General features: G+C 32.8%; 1 protein-coding gene across 1 annotated transcript; it reads right to left on the minus strand.

Moving 5' to 3' along the window:
* tst (superkiller complex helicase subunit twister) lies at positions 1–26,795 on the minus strand. Its single transcript, XM_090172117.1, has 20 exons — positions 26,716–26,795; positions 20,943–21,091; positions 20,769–20,875; positions 20,262–20,458; positions 11,486–11,643; positions 10,834–10,887; positions 10,467–10,613; positions 10,250–10,395; positions 9,532–9,678; positions 9,223–9,307; positions 9,054–9,160; positions 8,640–8,786; positions 8,046–8,355; positions 7,715–7,825; positions 4,345–4,575; positions 3,671–3,943; positions 1,863–2,185; positions 1,585–1,780; positions 718–1,191; positions 1–216 (listed from the first exon to the last, which is right to left on the minus strand). The coding sequence occupies exons 2-20, from the start codon at positions 21,042–21,044 to the stop codon at positions 16–18; spliced, it is 3,516 nt and encodes a 1,171-aa protein (XP_090028243.1). The 5' UTR covers positions 21,045–21,091; positions 26,716–26,795; the 3' UTR covers positions 1–15.

Raw genomic sequence — 26,795 nt, forward strand, 5'->3', positions numbered from 1 at the left:
ATTTTTCTTTAAATTTTACTGTGTGTATAAACTTGTTGTAAAAACAATATCTCTTTTAACAGATTGAATGGCATCTTCCATTTTAGCCTTGAGAATATCATCACCAAATGTATGAGCAGCATTACGTATATCTTTCATTATTTCTGTTAACCTCTGAATGGTTCGCACAATAATACCTTCATCAACATCTGTCATTAGTGCAATTTCTGCGAACGCCTGTTAAAAATAATAAATATAAGTAAAAGTATCAAACATTTATCATGTGCCTTAAGATTTGCAAGTAGTTACAGCTTTAAATGGGGAGAAACACACACACACCTACACTTAGCCAGTCTGAATTTCATTTCTAATACCTCACACTACAGAAAAATGGCATTGGGAACTAACAATGTAAATGACTTTATTTCAAATTCCTCGTGGATATCGGACAAGTATTTCTCCCAAAAACAACTGCGCCATAGAATAGTATTGGCTACCCAATTTTTATATGAAAAAGTCCACAGCTTTTCCATACATGGCAAAAAATTGCGAACCCTGTATTTGGTGGTGTTTCATTATAAAAATTAATAAAATTCAATGTCATTGTGCAGTTTTTTCTGGAGAATTTGGTGAAGAGTTAGTAAATGTCTTTTCTGCTTGTAGGGGTATAGTGCTTTGAAACAGAACCTCTGGTTTAATCACTGTGTTTTTCAAATGATCTACTAAAATGATACTTACAACTCCTTTTGACCACTCATGAACCACCATTGTTAATCCAAATTTAAGTTCATCAATCAATTTATAGTCTGGTTCATTTTGTAATCCACATTTATTCTGCACTGCTTCAATTCGTTTAGCTGTTTCCAATATTTGTTCAACACCTTCCTTTAACTGCTTTGTCATGTCTGGTTCCACTTTAGGCTTCATTTGAAACACGAAACATGTTACAAGTCCTGCTATTTCAGCTGTGCTTTTATCGGCGAAAAAGTTTGAGCTAAGCAATTCTGTTAATAGTATTTCATAATTGCTAATTTCACAAGCCACCAAACCCTTCATACAAAGCATTCTCTGTTCACTAACATATCCTAGATGAAATAAGACGTCAACACAACTTCTGTAGTTTGGAAGAAGCTGAAGATTTTCGTCTGAAAGCAGTCGTTTTGTCTGATTCAGTTTCTCTTTTGTAGTTAGGTTACTTAAGGAAAGTTTATACTAAAATAAAAATAAAATAGTATTTATAACACATTACAAAGGACCCAATGATGTGGTAGAACGCAAAGTTTGCCTAAATTTGGGGTAACTTTGATACATAATTATATTTTAATATCTCTATCATTATTTCAATTACAATGATTTTATTATTTAATAAATTGGATAAATTTTTTTCAATATTTTGGGTATGGATAAAATTTATAAAAACATTTGTCATAAGTTTCCTATTAAACTGAGTCCAAAGCTGTCCTATAAAACCATTGAGCCATTATAATTTAAATTATATTTTTAGTTTTAAAATACTAATATTGCTAAGCTTAAATTGTAAAATAATTTTTAAAATATTTTTCAGAGATTATTGAAAAATATATTTGAGAAGATACAAAAACTTACATGATCTATGAATTGTGGGCATTTTATGCATGAAAAGCTATCCAACACTGCTTCATTTGATGTTAATTCTTTTCTCATTTCTACTAATTCTAAATCCAATTCAGACACTACTCCCCACACAAGCGTCTTTTTTTTATCAGCTATAGTTTGTAAATCTTGCAACATTGCATTGCCTATTTCTTTAACAGCTTCATTCCTGAAAATAAAAAAGGTTTAACCTGCATGAAGCAGAGGCCAAGTTGCAATCCTTATAACCAATATGGAGTTTTCAAACCAACCTTAATTTTTGAGCCTTCTTTTTACTGAGGATGATAATTTCTCCTGAAACTTTTGTCACACAGTCCACATCTATTTCTGACAAAATATCGGAACCACCTTTCTTGTCAAAGAATATTTCATTGGAAAAAGCATGCATGGAGGTAGCAATTTTGGAGTTGATTGCTTTATCTTTCCTTGTGAGGCAAATGACTGTGAGGCTCTTTTTTTGATAGTTACAGCATAAAACCGCAGCTAATACATTAATGTGTTGAGCAGTTGAAATGGTCACAACTCTTCCAGAACAAAAAACCTTTCCATTATGATCATTTGAGAAAAGATTGTTCTGTAAAGTTTAAACATATAATGATTTGGTCTGATTGTAAAATAAAAATTAAAATCAGGAGTGTTGTATTCATTGAAGGATGTAAAAATAAAAAGAGGTTCGTATGCATTAAAAGACATAAAAAATTGAGGTAAAATAGTATGCATAAACAGACTTCAACAATGTTGGAGCAAGGCGTGCATTAAAGGGTATAAATAAAAATAAAAGGTGGAGGATGGTATGTCCAAGCAAGTCGAACAGCCAATGGGGTCACTTTTTGGGCCTGTTGGTCGATGAAATATTTTAACTCAGTTTCCACAACACCTAGGCCAGATTTTAACGAGACAATTTGCTCTGGTGTTGTTGGATGTTGGAGTTAGTGAGAATGGAAGGAAAATTGGAATATTTGATAGTCAAAATTACTTGAGTGGCAAACAATACAAAGTAGTTAACTTATTTTTGAGGATTAAACAACAATGCAAAACTAGACTTTTACTGAGAGAGCTCTAGAAGGGGCTGTAGACCAATTACCTAATGCAATAAAATTGACTAGAACCATAAATTGTTAAATTTATTTGAAAATGTACAACCAATTTTTTTATAGTACTAAATTGTGATTGCAAGTTAAAATAATTGAAAGCTAGGTTTGGGTATAAAAATGTTAAGTAACATTAGAGCAACCTTCCCCCTCACCCCTGTAACATTTAGTACCACTATAAAAAAAAACCCCATTATTGCATTACATAATTTGTGAACAGTCCTAGACCGCTCAAGTTTTTTTAAGTTAAAAAGGTGTTAGTTTACACCAATTTTATTAGCTCTTTGGGTTACACAATCTCAACATCATTTAAAAACTTGTCAACCATAGCAGAAGCTAGAATATGCGATAAGGTCAAGACTGTCCCCCAATATTTACTTTCAGTCAGGATTGATAGCTTACTGGATTTCTAGACAACTCAGAATTTTTGGGGAGAACTAATCGCAGTTATCTGCGTCATTAATTTTTAGACTTTTTTACATACCATTTTCCAAGATAGCAAATAAGATTTCAACTTAAGGTTAATCTGCTGACCAACACAAAATTGCTATCAAATTAGCTATACAAATTACCAATGTTAGGAATAATTATATTAGCAGCTAGATTACAGCTAGTTGAATAGTAGACAGTTAAAGCATAAATGCATAGTTTGATATAAAAACACAAGTTAGAGACAAGACATTTAAATGAAATATTTTTAAAAGTGATCTCTTAAAAATATTTAATTGATATTATTTTCCATCATTTAACAATGAGAAAGTGATAATATTTCTTCACTTTTCCATATCTGGACTGCCAAATTTTGTATTTAACACCGAAAACCTAACAAAAAATTATCCCAATTGGTAGAAAAATTTAATTATATCTACCACATTGTTGTATACTTTGTATAGTTTTAATGAACAATAAATCTAGTTTATTGGTTCTGTAAAAAGGTTTTTAGTTTTAGCATTATTGAGTATACTCACAATATAGTTTATTCTCAATGTTGAATAAGATTGTACAGCAGTGTAGTATTTATCAATGTCTTCACATATATAGCAATCAAGTGGAATTATATTGGCCAACTGCTGAGTTAGAGATTTAAGCTCTAATTCTGACTCTCCTTTAGCCCTCTGCATTCCTGCTTCTCTGAATGACATTTTAAGAACTTCTTCAACCTTAAGCTGGCGAGCTCTCAATAAATTCAAAACCATGCTGTAAGTTATTCTAAACTTTGAAGTCATCATTGGTGGTTTGCCCTGAAAAAAACGATAACTTTTGCATTAAAAGATGATAGGTTCATAAAAGTTATAAGTGGCGGTTTATTAATTTTAAAATCTTGACTATACAATTAGTTAATAAATAGTGTGGGAAAAGTATGACTCACCATCACTAAAAAAAACATGCAAGTAAAATCTATTTTTGTTGCTTTTAAGTCTTATGACAATACAAGAGCTCAAACATCCTGAAAACCTTATGAAAAATATTGAGTTACTTTGCATGGAAATAAAATGAAACTAGATAACATTCTAAGTGTCGGCATACACTGTGGGGATTATATTAATTATTTGTCTATTTTCCCTCCCCCATCCACCAACATTATTACCAATTTGACGAAGTTAAATAAAAAATAGACAAACGCAATAGTGATAAAACTTACAAGCATCATAATTTTCAATGTAGAAATCGGTGGCATTTCTCCCTTAATAAGAATGATAACTGTTCCTGTAGTATCTAAACCTCTTCTACCTGCTCTTCCAGCCATCTGAATATACTCTGATGATATGAGACTTCGAAATTCTTTACCATCATGTTTTTGAATGCTATCAAAAACTACAGACCTAGCGGGCATATTGACACCCATAGAAAATGTTTCTGTTGCAAATAAAACCTAGGAATTGAAAATATAATCAGAAATACTATAATAAATATAATTGGAGCTATTAAGTTTAATTTTCAATTCTAGTTTTGTATATGTTGTTTAGCTGAACATTACTAATAACCACTAACAGGACGAACACCCAATTGAAAATTTCCCATGGACGCAGTGGCATATCAAGCGGACTGAAATGTATTGATAGGGGCACAGCAAATAAAGGAGTCACCCTGGGTGGCAAAAGCTCTAGCTATGCATGGCAGAATGACATATGCTTTATAAGGATCAACTTTATATGAAGTTTGATTTCATATAGTCAACTAGCATTTAGTAGTAGTAGCAGCAATCAAGTTTATTTCAAAAATTTCATATGGGACAGCTAACGTGCACATTTATGCATGATAAGCTATCTAACTGCTTCATTTGATGTTAATTATTTTCTAATTTCTACTAATTCTAAATCCAATTCAGACACTACTCCCCCAGATTTTTTTTATACTTTAGATGATACCGAACATTTGTGTCAAAATTATTTTGCGGAAATGAAAATACATAGTTGTGATCCCTTAAATCAGCTAAAAATCTACACTTACAAGGAGACGACCCACGGTGTTACACACCGATTTCGTTCAAACTCGAGGGATTGGTAGACCTTCATGTAACTTGAAAAATCCTAAAGGGAATTTATTCAATGGGCAACGGTTTTGCCATGGCAATGAAAAATGTTTTTGACAATATTGCGGCCCAAAAAATTAGTTTAGTAATCTACGCGTCAAGTGCTACATTCTCCACCAAAAAAAACGAAATTACATGAGGCCGCTGTAGTGCAATTTTGCCAAAAAATTCAAACATTGAAAAAATTATTTCAAAATTAATTAAAATAATTTTATTTTCAAAACTGAAAAAAAAATATAAAATTGAAAAAATATTGATCAAAAACAGTAGTTTCGATCAAAATTGAAAAATGTTAATAACACTAAAAAAATATATCAAAATCAATCCCTTACCAAAAAATAAGTTGGCTAAAAACCACTTAGGACAACTTGTATATCAACTTGGTTTTCAGTTTGTATTTGGGACAAATGCCTACTTAAAAATAAATTAAATCCGCTTTATTAATCAACTTATTTCCAACTAAACCAGAATCAACATTTACATTTAACTACTTAAAACCAACTTAAAAATAATATGTAACTTCCTGACTACTAAAAACCAACTAATTACAATCTTAGCAAAAGAAGTATTTTCCTACCAACTGAATAACAACTTATTACCCCTTCAACTAGTAACTTGAAATATGCTGACAACTTGAGCTTACTTAATACCAAGTTAATATCAACTAATAATGTGTATACAAACTAAATACAAACTGAACCAACTTATTTTTTGGTAAGGGATAACTTCGATCCAAAACGATCAAAATTGATAGGGATTGAGGGAAATTTATTTATATAGATAAATTACTTTTTTTCTAATTATTTTCCAAATTTGGAAAATAATAGATCAAAATTAGCAAAATCTTTAAATTTTGTAAAAAAAGTATAAACATCAGTAGTTTCGATCAAAAACCGCATTAATTTCCAAACTATATCCGTAGTTGTTTTGGTTGTTTAAGTTCTAAAATATTATTAACTTGATAAATAATAAATAAAAAAATTATATCAAATAAAATTGGGTAAAAAACTTTTTAAAAGTAAATATTTTGATTAAATTTGGGAAAACCTTTGAAATTAAGTTATTTGTAAAATTGGGTGAAATTCATTTATTATTTGACCCAAACTGAGAAAAAATGCTTAAGAAAATTCACTAAAATTGAACCAAATAGGGAGAAAAATAAAAAAAATACTAAAATTGGGTAAAATAAAGAGATTTTGCTAAAAATAAGCCAAATTGGGTAAAATAAAGAATAGTCGCCAAATGACAGCGATTTTGACCATTTTGGGCTTTTATACGTAAAACCAATAAATATTAGTCACTTCAAGTAAAATTGGGAAAATTATTAATTATTTCAAATAAAATTGGGTAAATGCGTAAATATTTTAATTATACTCGAGTAAACCATCAAATAAGTTACTTAATTAAAATTAACAATTGTTAGTAAAAATCATGTTGGTTGGTAGAAAATGTAAATGACGAACTAATTTATTTCCTATATAGTATTATAGTACTGTATATAAATATGTTTGTGTAAATATAGTGTACATAAAAAGGTAAAATATGACAAAACAAATGAGTAGAAAAACCGAGAAACGTTTAATAACAACGAATAAAACAATTTTGCTTTACACTGTTTCTTAAAATAATCAATAATAATAATTATTATTTAAAAATTTTGCTAATCTATTATTTTCGAAATGTGGAAAATAATTTAAAAAAAAACAATCAATTCCTATTATTTTGATCGTTTTGGATCCAAACTTGATTTGGATAATTTTTTCAGTGTTATTAATATTTTTCAATTTTGGAAAAAAGATATTTCAAACAATAGTTGGTCGAATTAAGTTTATTTTTATATAATTTTTACATATCTTTAAAATTGGGCTAATTTAGATCCATTAATTTCCAATTTGGGTCAAGTTTGACCAAAATAAATACTTTGTTTTTCAAAAAACCTCATCAATCAATTTTTTCGTCAATTTTTTATAATTTTGGTATTTAAAATTTTTTTCAGTTTTTTAAATTTTTCACTGGGGGGGGGGGGGACCCTCGAAATCGGTCAAAATCCTATGTTATTTTCAATGGGAAAATTTCCATTTACTGTTGTCAAAAACATTCTTCGCTGCCATGGCAAAACTGTTGCCCATTGAATAAAATCCCTTAAGCATTTTTCAAGTTACATGAAGGTCTACCAATCCCCCGAGTTTGAACAAAATCGGTGTGTAACACCTCGGGTCATCTCCTTGTTAGTTAACGTGTTATACCATCTGGCTTATACTTTATTATCAAGATACACCCTAACAAACGTATACTCATTTTTTTTACTTAGGAATAACAAAGAAAGTTTTATTGGGGGAGAGTTATTTTGTAGTTTCGACTTATGGAAGGGGGGGGGGGATTTTCTGGTTTTACTAACTCAAACAAATTTTGTCAACTCTGGAAAAAGTTCCCTCCTTTTACATTTCTTAATTACATGGTTTACTGAAGATTTATTTACCTTTATAAGACATTCTTGAAATAACATTTCAACTATTTCTTTAAGTACTGGCAGGATACCACTATGATGAATACCAAAACCTTGTTTTAAATACTTCTCCATGCACAATATCTAGACAAGAAATCTGTAACTTAGAATGTTTCATTTACAACAAAAAGGGATATGGTTTAACTATACTATGTAAAAGAAGAGCATTGCCATAAAAAACAGCTTAGGACTAACTCAAAAACTTTAAGTACACTTCATAGCAAAATTTTGAGTTTGAAGTGTTAGCACCAAACATTTGTAAATTTGATAATATCACGCTTTTAAAATAGTAAAAATGATTAACCTGTGGAAGTTTTTGATCTGGTGGTTTAAGATTAGAAATACTTTTTTTGAAAAATTTGTGAATAGCCGATTTTTCAGTTGCCGAAGTCAAATCCAATCCACTTAATATTTCAGCACTTAAATTGCAACGCTTTCTTGACAGGGTAAAACAAATCACTGGTAACTTGTCTTCCTTATTCAAATGGGCAATGATTCCTCTATAGATGTTTTTATCCTGATTCAAATTGACAACATGCTTTGTCCCTTTCGCTCCAAAACCCTGTACACTTTTCTTTGATCTATCATCTTTGGCTTCCTTAGCTTGATTATACCTACAAAGGAATTTACCCATCAAAATTAAGGTTATCTTTTCTTTAAACAAAATATATGCCAACAGAAGGCTGGTATCATAATTCCCGCAGTTTTAAAAGTGAAGAATCACCATTAGGTATTATTTATTTCATTTATTAAGAAAGTGTGTCTAGCCACATCTGACCCTCGAATTTAGTACTTCATTTAAATTTTAAAGGGCCCTTTTTGGGACAAAAAATCTAATAACTTTAGATATGACCCGTGACTAGTTTGTCATAAAGAAACAACACTTTTAAAAAATTACTTGTGGTCCAGGAACTGGTTATTTGAATCAACAATCAGGAATTTTTCATTTTGGGTTTTTCCAACACTTCCAGTATAAAGAAAATGCTCCAAAGGAACTGGTCTTTTCAAAGTACTTATCACATAAATTTTCTTATTTTTGGTTCTCCTTAAATAAAATTGTCTTGTTTAGAAAATAGTGCCAAAAGATCGTAAACATTTATGTAGAAAGCATAAGCATGGCTTTAACCCGTGATGAGGTATCCTCAAAGTAATTTTCAAGATAAAATATAAGAATATAAAAAGGAAATATCAAAATAAAATTTTTATTATAAAAGGTTTAAGGTGATAATCCAAAATGGTTATTGCTTATGCGTTCTAGATAACATTAATTTATTGTTGATGGTGGTTATTTAGTATAGCAAGAAAAGCATACCCAACCCAATCAGCCAAGTCCATAGTGTTTGAAACTGTTGCACTAAGAAGAACAAGTTTCACTTTTTCAGGTAACATAATTAATACTTCCTCCCACACAACTCCTCTCTGAGCAACAAAAATTTATTTGAATTTAACAAGACACTGTTTAAAACAAATGACAATGTTACCTCAGGATCATTAATGTAATGAACTTCATCAAATATCACCCATTCCAAATCTCTGATAGTCTCAGCGCCTCTATATAACATTGACCTATGAATAAAAGTGTACCATTTTAGTATTGAAAGTGTTAACGGAAGAAATAGTTTTTTAAATAGAGCAATCTTTTTTAATGAAAAGTATCCTAATAGAAAAATAAAAAGAAATTTAACATAAGGGGGATCAACTTAAAAAGTTTTAAAGTCATATCGTCTTATTTTTATTCCACAAATAAAGTACTGAACCAAACATTTACTCGCGTAAATAAAATTAATTACCTAAGGATTTCTGTCGTCATGATAATACACGACGCCTTCTCATTTATTTGAATATCTCCAGTTAAAAGACCAACATCAGAAAATGTCATCTTAAAATCCCTATATTTTTGATTCGAAAGCGCTTTCACTGGCGATGTATAAATGACTCTACACATGAAAAAATAAATGCCATGAAATTCATTAAAAAAATGGTAAGCCTGAAATTTAAATCTAAAATATTTTTTGTAAGCTACATACTCTGCTTGGGAAAAATTAATTTAACTATTACAGTGAGTTTTAAAAATGTATTTTAAATTAGGGCTGCCAACTCCAAGGGAAATTCAAACTAATTTTATTCAGAAAGTTTGGAGATTGGTACATATCAACACAAAATCAAATTAATTTAATTAATTAATTCAACGAGTGGTGCATTTTCATTAGTCAATAGTGAAGCAACTATATGTCATTAGCTTTTTATTTTTATTCAAATATGTGAATCAGTGATAATCTATTGGCTAAATTTGTGTAGACAATTTCTATCAAACCCTAGAGATTAAATGTCACAGCTTTACACTTATCCTGCTGCATATTCATAGGTTAAATAAATTCAAAGTTAGAATTAGCTGATTAGCGAGCCAAAAGACTTAACCACAAAGCTGTCTCTTTTTAATTTACAATAGTTAGTCATTATTTATATTCGAAGAACTATATTACTTTTCATGCATATAGATTTTCCCACCTAGTCCCATGTTTCAGAGCTAAAGCAATTGCATATTCAGCTACAACTGTTTTTCCAGCAGATGTATGAGCAGCAACAAAAACGCTGTCATGAGACTCCAGTCTCAAAATGGCTTGTTTTTGAAATGTATCAAGGTCAAAAGGCCACTGAAAATTAATAATGGAATTAAATACGTATACTTACAGCGTAAAGTTTTTATAAATATAGTAATACTTACTTCTCGTGCCATATTTGGAACAAGACTCTTAAAGTTTGTCACTGGTTGAGTGACATTAACATAAACTGCCCATTTATACCTTTGTGACATTTGACTGTCACCAGCCTTTTTCGCATTGCTAATAGCCAATACAGGTATTTCAGGTTTCTAAAAATATAAAACTTAAATAATTAAAGAAAAATACATATTCATATTTGCCAATGAAGACCTATCTAGCTACAAAAATTATTATTTATGTATGACTTTCTTTAACAGTGGAACCATACTATAAATTCCATAGAAACCACTTTTAATATATAAACAATATATAATCGTTAATGCTATAGTTAAAGCTATTAGCAAATATTTATAGAATAAATAGTCTTACATGTTTAAAAATTTCATCTATGTTGTCAATAGTCCCATCATTTATGTCTTCAGTCTAATATGAATATAAAAAAAGAGCTGATTTATGATATAATAATTACAAAAGGTAAATGTTTGTTACATGATCCTCAATCACTTTCAGTTTGAATATATTGAAGTGTTATCACAAGGAACCCTAATATTAGTCAAGGGACAATTGTCATTTTTGAAAAAAGTTTAAGTGTCTCAATCCAAACAACACCACTTATTGACCATTCAAATAATTCAACAAAAATTAAAAATTACAAGAGCAACCAATCGGATTGCCTGCAAGGATGCCAATGGTGGTTTTATAATATCTGTTTAGCCCTCCCTTACAAAAAAATAAGTTGGATTTTAGTTGGTATACACATTTTAGTTGACGTTAAGTTGGTTTTAAGTATACTTTTTCTTTTAAGTTGGTAATTAGTTGGTTTTTAGTGGTCAGAAAATTACATATTATTTGTAAGTTGGTTTTAAGTAGGTTTTAAGTTGGTATTTAGTTGGATTTAAGTTGGTATTTGTTCCAAATACCAACTTTCCTAGACCACTTATTTTTTGGTAAGGGCTTTTTTTGGATAATTAAGATTTTACTTAAAACTCAGGGAGTAAAAAACCCCATCAATAGTTGATACCTTAAATGTAGACTTTCTAGACGATTCGACGGTATCTTTTTCAAATAATGATATGCCATGCTCAGCAAGGACTTCAGCGATATCAAAATTATGATCAAAGGTTGAATCACCATCAAATAACAAACCAGAAGAAAAATCCGGTGGAGATGTTAGAAATTCTAAAAAATGTTTAATAAATAACAAATTTCAATTTCAATAAAACAGTGGAACTAAATAATGTATATATTGAATGTCAAAAAACACTACATTGAGAAATATTACTGTGCATCTATTTAAATCCAATTCTGATTACTACGAATTTCACTAATTAACCTTTGGTGATTTTCACCATTTAGTCCTTTTTATGGCATTTATTTTAAAGGGTTTTTCAAACATTACTTAGGGCCCGTTCCAGAGACATTTTAAAAAGTCTCATAAGTTAAAAAGTTACGAGATCAGAACTCTCTTATTTTAAACGCGTTCCAGAGACAATTTTCCACGAATTCATAAATTCACGCTATTGTATTTTTGGCCTATTTTTTAATAAGTGGAAATTTTCCACTTTTGACATTGTAATCTCGGCTTATAAGTTATTTTATTATATATTTTATATTATCATTTGTTTTTATACATTATTTACATTTGTTTTTACATATTATTTACATTTGTTTTTATACATTATTTAAATTTGTTTTTATACATTATTTACATTTGTTTTCATACATTACTTACATTTGTTTTTATACATTATTTACATTTGTTTTTATACATTATTTACATTTGTTTTTATACATTATTTACATTTGTTTTCATACATTATTTACATTTGTTTTTATACATTATTTACATTTGTTTTTATACACATACATTTATTATTTATACATTATTTACATTGTTTTTATATATTATTTACACTTATTATTTATAAATGTAAAATTGTTTAAAAAATGGGGAAAGCGAAGAAAAAAAAGACTGAATAAGGAGAGCAAAGGGCAAAGAAGTTTAACGAAAGGGAAAAGCAAGCAAATGTTGCTGGGCTTGAAGCTAGAATGGATTTGGTCAACAGAGTTATTGGAATAGGGAAAGCCTACAAAAGTAACGAAGACGTAGCAAAAGCATGGGAAGAGATTGCAAAGGAAGTGTCAGCCGTTTGTATGGGGACAAAGAGCTGCCCCATAAATTACAACACAGTTGTCTGACTAAAAAGCATAGCAAAGAAACAGGTCCAAGATATCATAAGGATTGGAAAAGCGACTGGGGGTGTTCCAGTCATTTACAATGAGCTGACACCACTTGATGTTAAGGTGGTGAAACTAATTGGCGAAACTGTGATTCATGGTATAGCAGGTGGTGACAATCGCATTGATACTACAGCAATGAAGAAACAGGTACATCAAACGGTACTTCATTTACTTCTTACATAAAATTTTAATTGTTAAATATACATTACATTTTGAAACCATAAAAACATAACCCCCATACCTTCTACAAGCGCCAGCAGTTTCACACACCACCAGCCAGAACATGTGGTTTTTTAATTGTTACGCCAAGTGTGGGGTGTTTTCACATTACTCGTATGAGTACTCCACCGAGTATGGGTGTTAGTGCTCCCCTTAGTTTGCCTTCACACTATGATCATCAGACCTATCCTGTCCTATGCAGCTGTGGTCTGGTGGTCAAGAGTTTCTTTAAAGACTGTGCAGTTTGATCTGCGCACTCTACAAAGGCTGGCTTGTGTCGGTTGTCATAAGGCGTTTAACAACTTTTATTCTATCTTTAATGTCTCTAGTATTGAACTGAAATCTCTCAAAAATATTACAAAAATTTATAACATCAGCCTCGTTTAGAAATATAACATTTCTGCGCTAAATTTATCCAAAATCTCGAAATATGTACTTTTTAATTTCTGGCTAACGTTCATGTTTTCATTTTCCCTGTTTCCTAAGCTATCGTAAACTGTGAACTCTTTCAATTTCTTACTAACTACCCTTTTCCTTGGACCAAATTCACTCTTTGGTATTGAAACATTTACTGTTTTGGCAAGCTTGGAAGCTTCGTCCCATATTTAAGTAAATTTAGTATCAGTTCTCATTTCTCTAAGTTCACTATATAACAGTAGCTTTGCACAAAGCAACGGCTCATGAATATGCCAATTTTTAGTTTTGTAAATATTCCGAAAGACCATTTGTTGTTCCTAAAACCTCGTCTAAAGCAATTAACAGTACCAAGTTTTGAAAGTTTTCTAACTGAGAAATGTACCCTCTACACTCCGCCAACTCTTCCGATTTACCATTTTCAATAATATTGTCTAAAACTAATAATCCAATCTATTTTTGAAGTAGTTAATCCCTTTTCGTTTACTCGACCACCTTGTATGGCAACTCTGGGGCATTTTCAGTACATACTTGTAATTGAGAGCACTTTGTGATTCTAAAAAAAACTCGGATCTAAGTACTGAGTTGCACTGAAAGTTGTAAAGCTTGAAGAAGTCCAAGAAGTTCTCTAACGGGCTCTAACTTCGAACAGCAATCTATTAAAACTAAATTCAAACGATGAGCGTAACAGTGTATGTAGGGACAAGGGCCACCAACAGCGGTTTGAATTTGTATGTTTACACCACTTATATTTTCTGACATAACACTCGCACCCTCATAACTTTGAGAAACGCAGTTGTTAATGCGAAGTCCACTTTCTTCAACAATTTTAATTATACCAGAAGAAATTGATTTGGCGTCAAATGAGTGTAGGTCTAAAAATCCAATGAACCTTTCTTTAACGGCCCCATTAACAGTGTATCTGACGCATACACTCAATTGCTCTAATCCACCTTTATCTCTCGACTCGTCCGCAATTACAGAGTAGTATCCACCAGAATAATCAATTTCTGATTTTATCATTTTTTTGAATTACGTTACCACTCAAAGAAATTAATTCATTCTGAATTATACAAGTAGTGTACTTCGCATTATTGGGCATTTTATCTAATTTATTTTTTAAATCAGGGCACATCTTCTTAACCATCTCTAAAAATTCGATAAAGTTACCTCTGTTGTCCGAATCACTCATTTCCCTATGTCCCCGAAAAGCAATATCTTGCTGAGCGCAAAGAATAACAATTTTAACCAACGTAGCTAAAACGTCGCGATTCCGCGTAACATCGCTTTCTCTTTGATTATCAATTTTCGTCGCGACTGATCCGTTATTTTTACTCTGACGATACATTGGAAACTTTTCGTATGCAAACATGTGGGGTGATTTATCTGAGCTAAAGAGTTCTTTAAATCTCATGTCTGTATTTTTCCAGTCTGAATAACCGTTAGTCAAAGAATTCTTAGCAATAGAAAAATGACGACAGCAAAAGCAATACGCCTTCTTGTTTTCAACCGAATATTCTAGCATTGGAAATTTATCATACCAATTGAAATTTCTTTTTTGCCCATTAAAATCGGTTTGTGGAAATATTTTCAATTTAGGCTGAACTGGGTCATCGTCTTTACTAAAGCTAATATCTTTAACAGGTTTTATTGTTGGTATCTGTGCTTTGTTTTTATTTTCATCTTTTGCTGGTTTGTCGTTACTCAATAAAACAGTAAATGCTAGTCTAATGTCAAGCATTGAATTCGCCAAGTTAATCTCACCAATAGTATTTGCCCATGTATTAATTATTTATTCGTGTTTTGGTTCGGAGTCGTTTGAAATACATTGATCCTCAACAAATTCTCCTTGCCCACTTGGTTCTGTAGCTTTTTCTTGGGCTTCAATAATTTCATTGGTTTTAATTTTGAAAAACTTTCGAAGTGTATCCTTTTGAGAATCAATTTGTTTTTGTTCTAATTTTCTCTTCTTTCATATTTAATCTCCACACTAAAACTAACCATTCAAATGAACTTTATAAGAGCGGGCTGAGCGGCTTTAAAAAATAATTTTTTTTCCCCAACCACGAAAAATTATTAACCAGAGCAAATAGTTGAAAAGTCCGTAGAGGCCCTAGGAGAAGTCAGAGCTTAAACCCTATAAAGGACCGTCTTAAAAGGTGACTTTTAATAGCCTTGAAATGGGCTTTTTTTTTTAAAAAGTAACTTCTAATAGCCTTGAAAAGGCCGTTTGAAAAAGTACAAAATTACAAATTGCCTTGAAAAGGCCGTTTGAAAAAGTAAAAATAGCCTAAAAAGGCTGTTTGAAAAAAGTGCAAATAGCCTTAAAAATTATGTTTCCAAATGTAAGTGCCTTGAAAAAGGCTGTTCTAAAAAGTAGCTAGTCACTACTAATAGCCTTGAAAAAGGCTGTTCTAAAAAGTAGCTAGTCGCTACTAATACCCTTGAAAAAAGCTTAGGCTGTTTCGAAAAGTAGCTACTAATAGTCTTCAAAAAGACTGTTTAAAATAATAACTAATTAGCCTTTAAAAAGGCTTTTGGTTTGAGATATTTTATCTAAGTGTTTAAATTTTAGAGAAGCGCATTAAGGCTTCTTAAAACCTCGAGGAGTTAGCAGTCCCCACACTTTTCGTTAAAAAAAGTTCCGATAAATTGAATTTGATGTTTTTTTATAAGCTAAAATTTTGATTTCCATTTTATAAAATTTTCATAAAACACTTAACCGTATTGTAGATGGAAATGATTTTTGGGCGGCGGGGACCCCTAGAAAATTACGGGTAGGCTGTAGCCTACTGATGGGTCTAAGGCCCACTATGGCACTGGTGCGAGGATGTACTGCCTTACTAATAATTTTGGCTTTTATGAAAGCCTAGGGATACACACTAGTGTATTCCAGGCGGGAATTTTTGCCATTTGCTCCTGTGTTGCTTACTGTCTATATCAGGGGTATCATAGGAAGGTTATCCAGATTTATTCGGATAGCCAGGCCGCTCTTAGAGCTCTCAGCCAGTATAGTATTCTTTCTTAACTGGTTTTTAGCTGCTTAGATCTCCTCTGTGCTCTTGGGTTGCACAATAAAGTTCAACTTTGTTGGGTGCCTGGGCATAAGGGGCATCTTGGGAACGAAAGGGCCGACGCCTTGGCCAAGGAAGGTGCGAGGGCTGGGTTCATTGGGCCGGAACCTGCTCTCCCCATCTCCTGGGGACTTGTACACGGCTTGATCTCCAAGTTTATGTCAGATCATCAACTCAGACAATGGTCTGAGATTGAGGGTCAAAGGCAGGCCAAAGAGTTTACTCTTGGCCCTTCTTGGGAGTGAGCCAGAGAATTACTCTCGCTCTCTAGGGCTAGTATTAGGATTGTTATTGGCCTACTTACAGGCCACTGCCATCTAAACATTTAACTCTTATTGGGGTCAGTGATAACCCGATTTGTAGAGCTTGTCTAGCTGAGGAGGAAACTGCCTCACATATCATCTGTAGCTGCGATTACAATGCAGCCCAGAGGTTTGAGCATTTGGGTATGCACCAGTTGGAGACGTATAACGTCTCTAACATCACGGCCGGGCAGATTTTAAGCTTTGTGTCGGCAATAGGACTCAATTAAGTCACCCAGTTTGGGGATGCACAATGGACGAAGTGCTTGGCTTGCCACCCCACTCAATAATAATAATAATAGCTTGCCTTCAAAGAGACGTGGTAAAATATTTCTAGAAAGTAAAGGGTATCATTATTTTATTGAAATTTAATCAAGCTTTTCATATTGATGACAACAAAACTACATAAAAACAAAAATAGACATTGGAAGAAATTGTCAATAAGAAAAAATAAAGCGCGAGCTGCAACGAATGGAAGAGTTGGAAGTTATTACAAGAGTCGACAAGCCGACAGAATGGGTCAACAACATGGTGGTGATCAAGAAGCCGAATAAAATACGGATCTGTTTAGATCCAAGGCAGTTGAATGAAGGGATAATGCGTCCGCATTATCCCATACCAGAACCAGATAAACTGTTTGCAGGATTTCAAGGCTGCAGTATCTTTACGTCGCTTGATGCAAAGGATGGCTTCTGGCAGCTGCCGTTGGATGAAAAGTCGTCATATCTTACGACATTTGCAACACCATGGGGGAGATATCGCTTTCTGGTCTTACCATTTGGACTAAACAATGCGCCAGAGGAATTCCAAAAGGCCATGGATGACATATTCGAGAAGGAGCCAAGAATCAACCCCTATTTTGATGAAATCGCCATTGGTTCCAAAGAGGTGGCTGAGCATTGTACATTGCTGCGTAGGACTCTGTCCGTTGCGAGAGAGGTCAATCTTAAATTCAACCCACAGAAGATTCAGTTGGCCAAGACGAAATTGAAATATATTGGTCATGTCGTTTCCAAAAAAGGTCTAGAGCCAGATCCAGGGAAAATTGAAGCGGTCGTAAAGTATACCCAGCCAACGAGTAGAGAAGATCTGCGAAGATTTTTGGGTATGATAACATATCTCACCAAATTCACCCCAAACCTGTCAACGCTGACCCACTCTTTACGTCAACTGTTGAAGCAGTCGTCAGAATGGTGCTGGGACGCAAATGTCCAGAGCGATTTCAACGCAATCAAGGGCGCTTTGTCTGAAGCGCCATGTCTGAAGTTCTTCAATCCTGGTCAACCAGTCCTGCTATCAGTGGATGCCTCCAGCACCCGTTTCTGAACCAATCCACCACGCAGCTCCAGTTCCTGAGTTACGACGCTCTCAACGTCTCCGTAAATCACCGGTTTGGGCTAAAGATTATGTCGGCTAAGTATTTACCGGCATATCCTCGTTTTACGAAAATTTAAAAAAAAAATCACACTCACAAAAGGGCGTGTTATGTTTTGTTTTGCTAATCTAGTTTTTTATATATGCTTTGTTTTAACAAAACCTAAAAGAGGTCTATTTTATTTGTATATAAACTCATTCGCTTGGTTCTAATAAAACACATTCAAGTAACCTTGGTGTTACTCTCTCTCCTTCTTATATTGTGGTACACTAAGCCAGGACATAACAGTTATCACCTTCCTGTAATTTTTTACCCATAAAAACAGTTTGTGGCTCAATAAACATTTCATTAAGTATATTTGGGAGTTTTTATCATTCGGTATCAGGTCCAAAGGGAAATGTGTACCCCTTTTTCTTTAAATGATAGCTACAATAATAAATAAATATTTATATTTTAGGAATTGAAATAATTTTTATTACAGTGGAGGAAATGTAAAAAATCAAGGTGTAATACAAAAAATAATTAGACTGTTCATGTTGTGAATGTTTCGACAAGCACTCAACTTGACAGTTCTGTGTCGAGAATAATTCGCCGTCTTTCCAAAACAAAAACAGCATATGATTTTGAAGATCTTTAATAAGATTAATTTTATTATACAATTGCTCCAAAAGTGACATTTCAAATATATCAAAACGAAAAGATCGTTCTTTCTTTTCGTTTTATTATTATGGTTAAGGAATTTTTACCTGCGTAGCATAATCTATGGGCCGCCCTTCAATACGGGCCTTGGCCATTCCCATTTGTAGCTCAATAAATGTGGTTTCAGGTAAATGTTTGATTGGTAGTGCCAAAAATTCTTATTTTATTAATAATAATAATAATAAATAGCTTTTATTGGATATTCCAGTTCAGATCATATAAAGATCTGATTTACAATGTAGTCCGGTATTAAATTCAAATAAAAATAATTGTCAAAATATTCCATCGCATTATGTGATTTAGTTCTAAGTCAAATTTTGAATGTGGTACTTTATTGCCTTTTTGAAATGCGGCAGAGAATTAATTTGTTTAATTACGCTTGGTAAAGAGTTCCATAAGCGGATGTCACGGACTTTTACACTTTTATCCATAATACTGGATTCCTTATGATTTAGTACAAGGTTATATTGACATGAGCGTGTAGTATATGTATGTGAAATATTTTCAAACATTTTAAGAACATAGTCAGGCATAGAATTATTATGTATTTTAAACATAAAGATACTTAAATTATATAAATATTTTTGTAATTCATAGTATTGGGTCACTCATGATACATTATTTTCAGTGGGACATCTGTTTCGATATGGTTTACACCTTCATTTATCACTTTAGCTCAAAGGAACTTCACCGCCATTTTCCTAAAAAAAATTATTATTTTTGCCTCCAAATGCGTTTACGAGAGCTCTACAATTTGCTCAGGAGCTCTTGTAGAAAATTCTAGACTATTTCTCGTTAAAATGTCTCTGGAATGCGTTTTTAAAAATGTAAAGTATTTTAACGGGACTTTTTCGTCTCTGCATTATTTTTTATAATTTTACTACAGGTTCTTCATTGGTTCTAAGGCAGTTTTTAATAAAATATAAAACGACAAATAAAAAAAATTATGATAACATAAGAACTATGTCCTAAAGGTAGCAAAAACCCCAAATTATATCATAAAATAATTAATCATTGATGTAGTTTATTATTAAAAATAGCCTGTTACGCAAAAGATCTTAAATTCTCAGATTTTTAGAAAGAGCGGTTGAAGTTAAAACCACATTCCCGCCAATCTGATTATTTTGGGTTGTTATAATGCCAGATAAATTTGTACTTCACACGTAGATTTGGCACTATATTTAGCTCTAAGTTACGAATTTCCATTAACTTTTTTACATCTAAAAATTTCCAGAAAAACTTAATTTAATAATTAAAAATACAAAATTCACCAAAAATTAAAAAAAATTATAACTTAAAATATAATTTCATTTATAGTCTGGAAATTTTTTAAATCAGTTTCTTAGTCTACTATATTTGTTGAAATATCAGCAAATTTCAACTTAAAATTAACACTGAAAATAACAACCTAGTGTATAATAAAGTATTGTAAAAAAATTGTAAAAAAGAATAAAGGTATGCAGAGTTAAATACCTTCAAAAATAGTAGCACTTGGCTTCGTGTTACCAGAATCACTATTAACAGTAACTTGAGAATTTTCAATAGATATGACTTCTACAAAAGTTTTAATTGCTCCTGTCGACGGATCCCGCACAGCTTGAAGTGTTGTTGGGAGTGGTAATATGTCAAATTGATAAAGTGACTTTGGGTTGGGAGTCCTTTCAATTGTCCTACCCATAAATATTAACAACATTAAGATTTACAGGATTGAGCTGATAATTTTTGCTTGCTATGAAGGTTCTAGATTCAACCAAACTAATATTTTCGTAACTCAACATTATCCTAGTTACATTATATAGGTTACATTATTGCTGTATGCAAATTATAAATAAATTTCATAGTCTAAAAATTTTTTTTAAATCATTTAAAATAAAAAATCCTCTTGAAATCAAATAAATCAATCTTTCAATTTATTTAAAAAATTGCAATAAAATAAACAACCCTTACTAAATACTATTCCCCTAAAAGAATGTCTCTTACTTTTGAACAAAATCTAAATCATGAATTGGAAGCCTTTCAGGTTGAGACAACAAATTTTCCAATTGGTCTGTCAGGTCTTCATCAATAGGTGCTATTCCAAAAGGGAGCTAGAAAATAATTACAAAGAAAATTCATCATAAGCTAACAATTATTCTGTACTCTATAAATACATACTGCACAAGCTGGCAAAGGTCTTTCATCAAGTCTAGGAAAAACATCGTGAGTTTCGGGTCCTATTCCTTGATAAAGATCAAGAATGCCATTCACATATTCCATATTTGTTATAAAATCATGATTCCACACATTTAAGTTGGTATAAATTTCTGAAATCAAAAACCATACATTATTTAAGTAATGATATTGTATACATATCAAAGAGAAAAAAAGAGTAGGCCAAGATTTATTTATGGATTATGCCAACTCAGTACAGTTTACAAAGGTGCCAATTAGACAGTTTTCCTGCCTGATTTGGTTTATGCTGTCAGTTTTTTCCATTCAGTTAGAAGGGTTTTGAAAAATCGTCACCTGTGTGTGCTTTTATCTCGTTGTAAGTTTTAGTGAACTAATGATTTTAGTGAACTGGAATGATTTGATTTTTTAAAGCAAGGGTCAGCTCAACATCAAGTAGCTCTTTTTCAACAGATGTCGCTATTGTCATAATCGAAACAAGTTACTTAAGAGCACATTTTTACCCAAAAGGCGGTACTTATAGGTACCTCTAGCGTTGATTGGATCGTTTGTGAATTGGTCAATGTCATAAATTACAGTAATTTTAAACAATATTTTTTACACGCGATATATAGGTTCAGGTTAAAGCCCACTAATTAGAGTATAAGTTGTCGAAATATAATACTCTACAAAGGCTCTTTGACAACGTTATCATTTGGCTATTTTCAATTTAACTTCCTTTGCAATTAATAGATGGCACCATGCTCTCCACTAAAGTCCCTTTTTCTCGAAGAATCGGATAGATTCATGGCCATCTCTAATAACAGGGCTCTTTTCATAATACAGGTGGTAATGATAGAGCCGACAGTTGCTTTAAGGGGATAGGAGGGAGCAACATAAAGAAATGTTTATCTGGGATTTGGACAAAGGGATTTTGGTAGGTTTTAAGATTTGGTAATTTTCCTATTGGTGGTTCTTCCAAAACCGTAAAATTATGAGAAAAACGACTTTTAAGAAGCTCCTGACAATGTTAGATTTATAATAATATACAAATTAGGCTTTTGTGACTCAAAATTTGGTTGTACCACATTTCAATTAATTGAAATGTTTCTAAGAAAAATTAAGTTGAGCGCCATCTATTAAAACTTGTTGGTATTAAATACATACAGAAGTAGGTGGCACCCTGTTTTTTATAGCAAAAGTACAAAAAGTACAAATCTGTATTCTTTAAAGTTACATCCAGATTATCACCCGTATTCTTCGCTAAAGGTAAGTTGAACGTCATCTTGACTAAGAGCTTTCATTGGGCGGAACACTGACGACCCCCGCGTTTCACCCCTCTTGACTAAGAGACCTGATTAGCGAGATCAGATAGAGTTTGAGTGACGTAAATCACAACTTCCGTCATGTTTTCCATAGACTTTCAACAGTACTCAAAAGTTTGAAATTTATTTAGTCTTTGCTATTTTCCCCATTATTTCCCAAAACACCTCGTGCTGGAGCTGTTGCTGTTATAGATGCAGCTGTTGCGGAATTAGGCTTAGCGAATAACGAAATTTATAGGAGGCAGCGACGAGATCCGTTCGAACTTCCAAATAGAGAGTGCAGAAAGAGGATGTAAGTAACTTGTGCGAAATATTAAAGAATTGGACAAGCAGTATGTTGAACAGGATGTTCTAGCTGCTCTGGTTTGTTTCAACGAGTAGTAGCAAGTAGCTACGAAAAAGAGATGAGCCAACCATCTGTTAGTATGGCAAGAGTAAGAGTAAGTGAAGCCATTATAGCTAGAATGTGCATTTCCCACACAACCAGAGTACGCTGAAGAAACCAAGGTACGTGCAAATGACTTTATTCAACATATAATACACTAATTCTGATTTTTACTTTTCAGAGGTCATTCTTGAGTAGGTGCATTGAACTGTACACATGTCAATTATTCCATCAGTGTACAAATAGTCTGCGATAATCATCTGAAAATTATCATCCTTTTTGCTGGCTGGCCAGGCTGCATCCATGACTCATTTATTTGGTGTCACTCGAGTATGTTCTGAGATTTCGTGCACAATAGAATGCCTGTGGGATATCTGCTGGGTGATGCGACCCTGTGTTATGACTCCATTTCTAAACCCTAACACTCCAAACGAGGTTGAATTTAACATACGCGACAAGCGAGGTATTCCATAACTTTCGCCAAAATAGTTCCCAAACGTTTATGTCATTTATTAAAGGGAGGTGTATGCCATCGTAGCCAGCAAATCCAGGATTTCTCCAAGATCTCGACAAATATGCTTCTTGACTTGCACGAAGTCGTCCATCACACTGCCCAGCATTTGTTTCAGAGAAAGTTTCTTTGATGGTGGCTCTGGAAGTAGGAAATGGTTAAGCTTCAAGTGGAAGTTTCCCTACCTCCAACTGATGAAGGCCAAGCAGTCAGAAACTGAGTGATTTGAGAAAAGCGTTCTCAAATCAGTCTTGTAGTGGTTATCAATATCGTTTCATCTTAGCAGGTAGTTCTCATGAACAAATGGCAATAGATATTTGTTACTAATGGATTTCAACTTACCAGTATTGTTGATATTAACTTGGTATTAAGTAAGCTCAAGTTGTCAGCATATTTCAAGTTACTAGTTGAAGGGGTAATAAGTTGTTATTCAGTTGGTAGGAAAATACTTCTTTTGCTAAGTTTGTAATTAGTTGGTTTTTAGTAGTCAGGAAGTTACATATTATTTTTAAGTTGGTTTTAAGTAATTAAATGTTAAAGTTGATTCTGGTTTAGTTGGAAATAAGTTGATTAATAAAGACGATTTAAGTTATTTTTAAGTAGGCATTTGTCCCAAATACAAACTGAAAACCAAGTTGAAATACAAGTTGTCGTAAGTGGTTTTTAGCCAACTTATTTTTTGGTAAGGGAGACGCTGCTTCTTTGTTGATTGGAAGAGGACTTGGAATCGTCTCTCCATGGTGACCGAAGAAAATATATGCAATGGAGCTCTAATGACTTTCTTCACCTTGTTCGTTCAAAGCCGTATCAGCGGAAGGAACAAACTCACTGGACCCGGATTGGCAACTTATGTCATGGGCCACAGCATTAAACAAATCCAGGAAGTTGGTGACTGAATAACCATCGCTGCCCCTGGATAAAGATGTTTTGTCAAATAAGTACTGTACATTCGAAGTGTAGGGAAAAACTTCAACTCTAATACGTACCAAGTTGCGAAATACCCAAACTGCGCAGGGACGGTGGTACTCCTTCCAAAGACATTCTAATATTACAAGTTGTTCAGATCTTTTGGAGAAAGATATTTCTAGTCATTGCTGTGCGTTATTCATTGAAAGAATGGGTTTTGTGGGGGTATGTTTTAAAAAAATGTTTCTATATTAATTTCTCGCATGTTTGTTATTTTCTTTAATTTATTCCATTTCATTTTTACTTGGAATTTTATCATATTTTGATTCTGGAATATTGTGCATGTACACGGTTTTTGACATCTGATATGTTTTTGGTTGGCTTTTTCAATGACTTAACCTATTGGTTTTAACACATGTTTTAATTTCAGTACTCATTGTTACATTTTGGGCTACCTAAGTAGCTAGCTATTTCATTGGAACTATGTATTGCTAAGCATGAATTGCATGTTGGTAACCTATTGTTAATTAGTATATTAGATTTTTAATTGCCATACTCGTTACTTCCAGAAGGAACTGGTGTCTCTTGGGGAAGAGTGGAATCGTAACTCCCTTGTATCCCTTAATTTATATGTGACTTTAGTTACGAAAGGGCTAATGCGCTCCTCCGTTGGAATTAATTCAGGCACATACGATGAAGATCGTCCATCTGTTTCTCGCAACTTCACAGTAACATTAGCAGCTTTGTCCTAATTTCTTCAGGCTGTCTGTGGTTTTGTCCAACTTCATTATTCCACAGTTGGTGATGATGTCCCATAATTCAGATTAAGCGGATGTCAGAGCCCCTCCATTATGGCTTCTCAATGCAGTAAACCCATCATAATCCATCTTCGATACAAGCAGGGTCGTGCAGAGGTTTGCTGGGCCCCGGGGCTAAAGATACTGGCAGGCCCTTTGATTTGCATCCCCCTCGAGCTTGGATTTTTTTCCGTAGATCTCTAAATTTATTTTCGTAGGTCTTCCCCCCTTGATGTTTATCTGTGGGCCCCCTTTCCGTACCTCATGGGCCCTTTTCAGTGGGGCCCTGGGGATTTTCCCCCCTCTGTACGGCCCTAGGTGCAAGTACTTCAATTTCTTCATGATTGTACGTTTTCTTTCTGGACTTAGGCCTCATAGGAAATAGTAATAAAACCAGATTTTTGTATTATCACAGCTCAACTAAATCAGCAAAACTAATTAAAGAAGAAATTTGTATATCATACCTGCTTTAAATACAAAGTATTATACCATAAATAGAAAGAAGAATCATTGTTTTATTTTAATATTGTATTTTATGCTTTTATAGTTGTATTCCTATGATTTCATTGAATTAAATTAATGGTAATTGGATGAATATTAGCACCATTATTGTATGTAAATTCTAAATCCTATGAAAATTTCAATTAAACACATGCCGGCTGCAGCATGTAAAATTTCATGCGTTTAGAGACTTACGTAACAGGTGGCGGAAAATATTAAAGTTCGATATGATTTGCATAGATGGCAGTCAAATTACTATTGTAGGTCACGCTGTAGATGGCAGTCAAATCAAGGTCAAATTACTATTGTAGGTCACACTGTAGATGGCAGTCAAATCAAGGTCAAATTACTATTGTAGGTCACACTGTAGATGGCAGTCAAATCAGGGTCAAAATACGTTTGGAGGTCACGCTGTAGATGGCAGTATTTGTTTTTGGGTTTTTCTCCAAATAGATGGCACTTTATTATGAGCTTTGAGTTATGCTCAAATAGATGGCAATTAAATATTTCTTCCGGAAAATGCGTAACATGTGACTTTGACTCACTCAGATCCCGCTAATCAGGTCTCTTAGTCAAGAGGGGTGAAACGCAGGGGTCATCAGCGTTCCGCCCAATGAAAGCTCTTAGTCAAGATGACGTTCAACTTACCTTAAGCGCAGAATACGGGTGAATAACTAGCGGCAACACTGGTCATTTAATAAGAAAAATATCCTAGTTTTTTAATCTTCGCATGGCGCTACACACAGATATAAGAAAAGTATAAGAGGATATTCCAGCAATTCCTTGGTTATTGTAATGTTTAAGGTGGATAATGACAATATTAAATATATTAAAAAGGTGAAATTGGTAACTGTTAAAAGAACATGCTATGATATTAAACACTTGATTTAAAAACTGAGCCATGGTTACTTTTTTTTCCTTACTCCTGTCTCAAACTCACGGATTAAATCTGGGTATCTTAAACGTGCAGATTCTTTCTAAGTGAATTGAGGATTTTATACCATTAACTTAAACTTGAGGATAGTGTCTTACTGTATGAAATTTGAACGCCACCGACTTGCCAATTTAGTTGTGTAGGAAAATTGTTTGTCTTAAACTTCCAGACTTGGATCATAATTTAAACTGTAACTCAAACTGACTGATTAATTTCAATTTGTAAACGGGCTGAGAAATATACCGACTTCAAACTTAAATTAATTGTTATTACCATAAGTCTATAATATTATCCAGTATCAAGCATTAAAATTAAATTATATGGCTGATTATTAAAAATAAAACTTAATAAAATAAAATTGATTATTTTAAAGTGATTGGCAACACGCTATACAAGTTTAATTAAAATATAAAAACTTACAAAAGCTGTTAACGTTACCCAGACAGTTGTCTTCTAAGCCAATAAAAAAACTAAATCCTCTATTATTATTTTGTAAACAA

The sequence above is a fragment of the Leiobunum rupestre genome, chromosome 4 (genome assembly GCF_980474605.1).
Source record: "Leiobunum rupestre chromosome 4, qqLeiRupe1.1.hap1, whole genome shotgun sequence".
Lineage (NCBI taxonomy): Eukaryota > Metazoa > Arthropoda > Arachnida > Opiliones > Sclerosomatidae > Leiobunum > Leiobunum rupestre.

Excerpts from the sequence above, each read along its gene's own strand:
- tst (XM_090172117.1), bottom strand. The coding sequence starts at position 21,044 with ATGGAATATGTGAATGGCATTCTTGATCTTTATCAAGGAATAGGACCC. Across the intron at positions 20,459-20,768 it reads GATTTAGATTTTGTTCAAAA|GACAATTGAAAGGACTCCCA; the intron begins GTAAGAGACATT and ends ATTTATGGGTAG. Across the intron at positions 8,356-8,639 it reads AACCAGTTCCTGGACCACAA|GTATAATCAAGCTAAGGAAG; the intron begins GTAATTTTTTAA and ends ATTCCTTTGTAG.